Source organism: Austrofundulus limnaeus, unplaced genomic scaffold (assembly GCF_001266775.1).
Source record: "Austrofundulus limnaeus strain Quisiro unplaced genomic scaffold, Austrofundulus_limnaeus-1.0 Scaffold1180, whole genome shotgun sequence".
NCBI classification, from domain to species: domain Eukaryota; kingdom Metazoa; phylum Chordata; class Actinopteri; order Cyprinodontiformes; family Rivulidae; genus Austrofundulus; species Austrofundulus limnaeus.
In genome coordinates, this window is record NW_013953582.1 from 61497 (window position 1) to 63655 (window position 2159).

Below are 2159 nucleotides of genomic sequence, written 5' to 3' on the forward strand. Positions count from 1 at the left end.
GTATAGTGTACGATAAACTTAGTTAAGTATATCTCAGATAAGTACATACAAAGTAAACTGTAAGTATACTCTTTTTTTGTTTAGTTCAGAATTAGTACACTTAAAGTAAGTTACATAAACTAGTTTTTGCTAAGGGTTTTACAGCGGGAGGAGGAAATTTTGAGGATTTATTCTCTCTATACATGTTTTAAAACGCTAGAATTTCTTCATTATATTTTGAACTCCTGCTCAGTTGTCTCGGCACTCGCAGCCCTGATCACACAGGCGCAATGATGTAATGATGATAGAGGCTAAATTTCCACCGTAGGCCAACTTCATACCGTTTCTACCGTCTACCGCAAATACCGCGCAGCCCTACTACAAATATATACAGACCTGAAACTAAAAGCTGTCTCTTGTCYCATCTTTTGATGTCCAAAGCAAAGGAACAGAACTGTCCTCCCTGTTCCTGACTGCAGAGAAATGAGAGGCGGAGCTTACCCAGACTAGAGTGGTCCTCCTCAGATCTGTGCTTGGGGCCAGCTCATCCAGGCGTCCTGCTGGGCTCGGTGTTTACCGGGGCTGGAGGTGAAGGCCCCGTGACGCAGCTGCACCTCTGACAGACATCGTCTCACCGCCTCTCTCTTGTGGCGTTTGGACTGAGGGTAGCTGTCGGAGCCCGTCTCCCTGTGACGTTTCCACAGGACGGAGCGGTGGGGCGACAGGGCCAGAGCTGCCAGAGACGAGGACGAATGGCCTCGGCTCACCTCAGAGTTTCTGGCGCAGAGACGGCAGGGGAGGCTGTTAAAGAGAACGGACTTATTCTGACACACAAGCTTGTGGTAAAGCTTCACAAACTCCTCGTCGACTTTCTTCGGCGAGTAGGAAACAGGGCGGGAGAGGGAGTCGTCGAAGGATAGGTGGCGTCTGAGCCGGGGGCGTCCGTCTGCTCTCGGGGCCGGCTGTGGTTGGGGGGATTGGGGGTAAAGCATCCTTAACTGCACTACAGGCCTCTTTGGAGAGGAAGGCAGMGACTCAGACGGTGATCTTGGCCTTGCTGGCCCTCTAGAACTGTGCTCCAGGGAATATCCTTGGAGGCCTCTTGAAAAGGCTTGAGGTGATCTACTGAAGGCGCTCATCGTTCTCGTCTTGAAAGGACTCTGCCAGATGGGCGAGCCGTAGACCACGTGTCTCTTGGTTGCAGCTGGAGACTCTCTTGAACACGTGGACGACTCTGCTGAGCTGTAAGGCACTGATGGTGTTGGTAGATTAAAGAATGAATTAAAGTCTTTGGATGATCGAAAACTGCCACGAGAAGGTTGTGAAGGACCATCGGTGTTTCTGGAAACGTGCTTACAGGGGGACACGTCAAACACAAAGGTCTTATTCAGGGGGATCTCTCTGGGGTTTGAGGTCTCAAAGAAGTTTATCACAGGGAGTGAGCGTGTAATGGGCGGGGTCTCCTTTACAGGTGATGCTTTCTTTGCCTGACCATCATGCAGACTGGTTACTGTCTGCAGGACCTGATGAGGGATGGTTTCCAGCCTTCTTACAGGACCACTGGGGCTCTCCTTCAGCTGCAGCTTGCTGGACAGCGTGGCTTTTGGGTTTCTGTCGGTGTGTGTCAGTGTAACATTGAAGGTGTTGCCTCGTCTGGACTGCTGTCGCCACCTTTGGTACCTCCTCAGCACCGAGTTGGCAGCGTCCGAGACGTGCTGCCGATGACAGGCTCTCTTGATTCGGCTGACCATGCTCGGGTAGAGCTCCAGCAAGGAGCTGCCGTGGCTGCTCAGAGACATCTGCAGCTCTTCGTCTTGCTCTTCCTCTGACAAGTTCCTGGAGCTCTCCTCCAACGAGCTCAGAATGACCTCTGTGAGGTGCAGAGARGAAAAACTGATTTGATTTTTATTCCCCTTCAAATTTGTCAAAACGTACCAACACCTTCGATGTTCTTACCGTGGTCGTCTACCGCACATGAACTGGTAGAGTTACAAGTCCCGTCAACACTATCAGTGTATGTGAAGTCCAACTGYTGGGGAAATTGCAGAGAAAATCAGACGTCACTATTATGAGAATAGCATTCTTTCAAAGGAATACACCAGAGATTCTTAACCTATGGGCCTTGGGCCGCGAGCGCCACCTTGAGGGCCTCAAAAGAACAACAGTTTTTAACTTTGGGC

At 50.5% G+C, this 2159-nt stretch overlaps 1 protein-coding gene across 1 annotated transcript in view; it reads right to left on the reverse strand.

Annotated features, from left to right (window-relative positions):
• The window catches only part of si:dkeyp-117h8.4 (uncharacterized), a gene marked incomplete at its 5' end in the record, with an annotated part of 4663 nt that extends 2655 nt beyond the window's left edge, over positions 1-2008 (reverse strand). Inside the window, 2 exon segments of the mRNA XM_014031122.1 lie at positions 481-1849; positions 1936-2008. Coding sequence (XP_013886576.1) covers positions 501-1849; positions 1936-2008 — 1422 coding nt within the window.
• Positions 2009-2159: the final 151 nt, after the last annotated feature.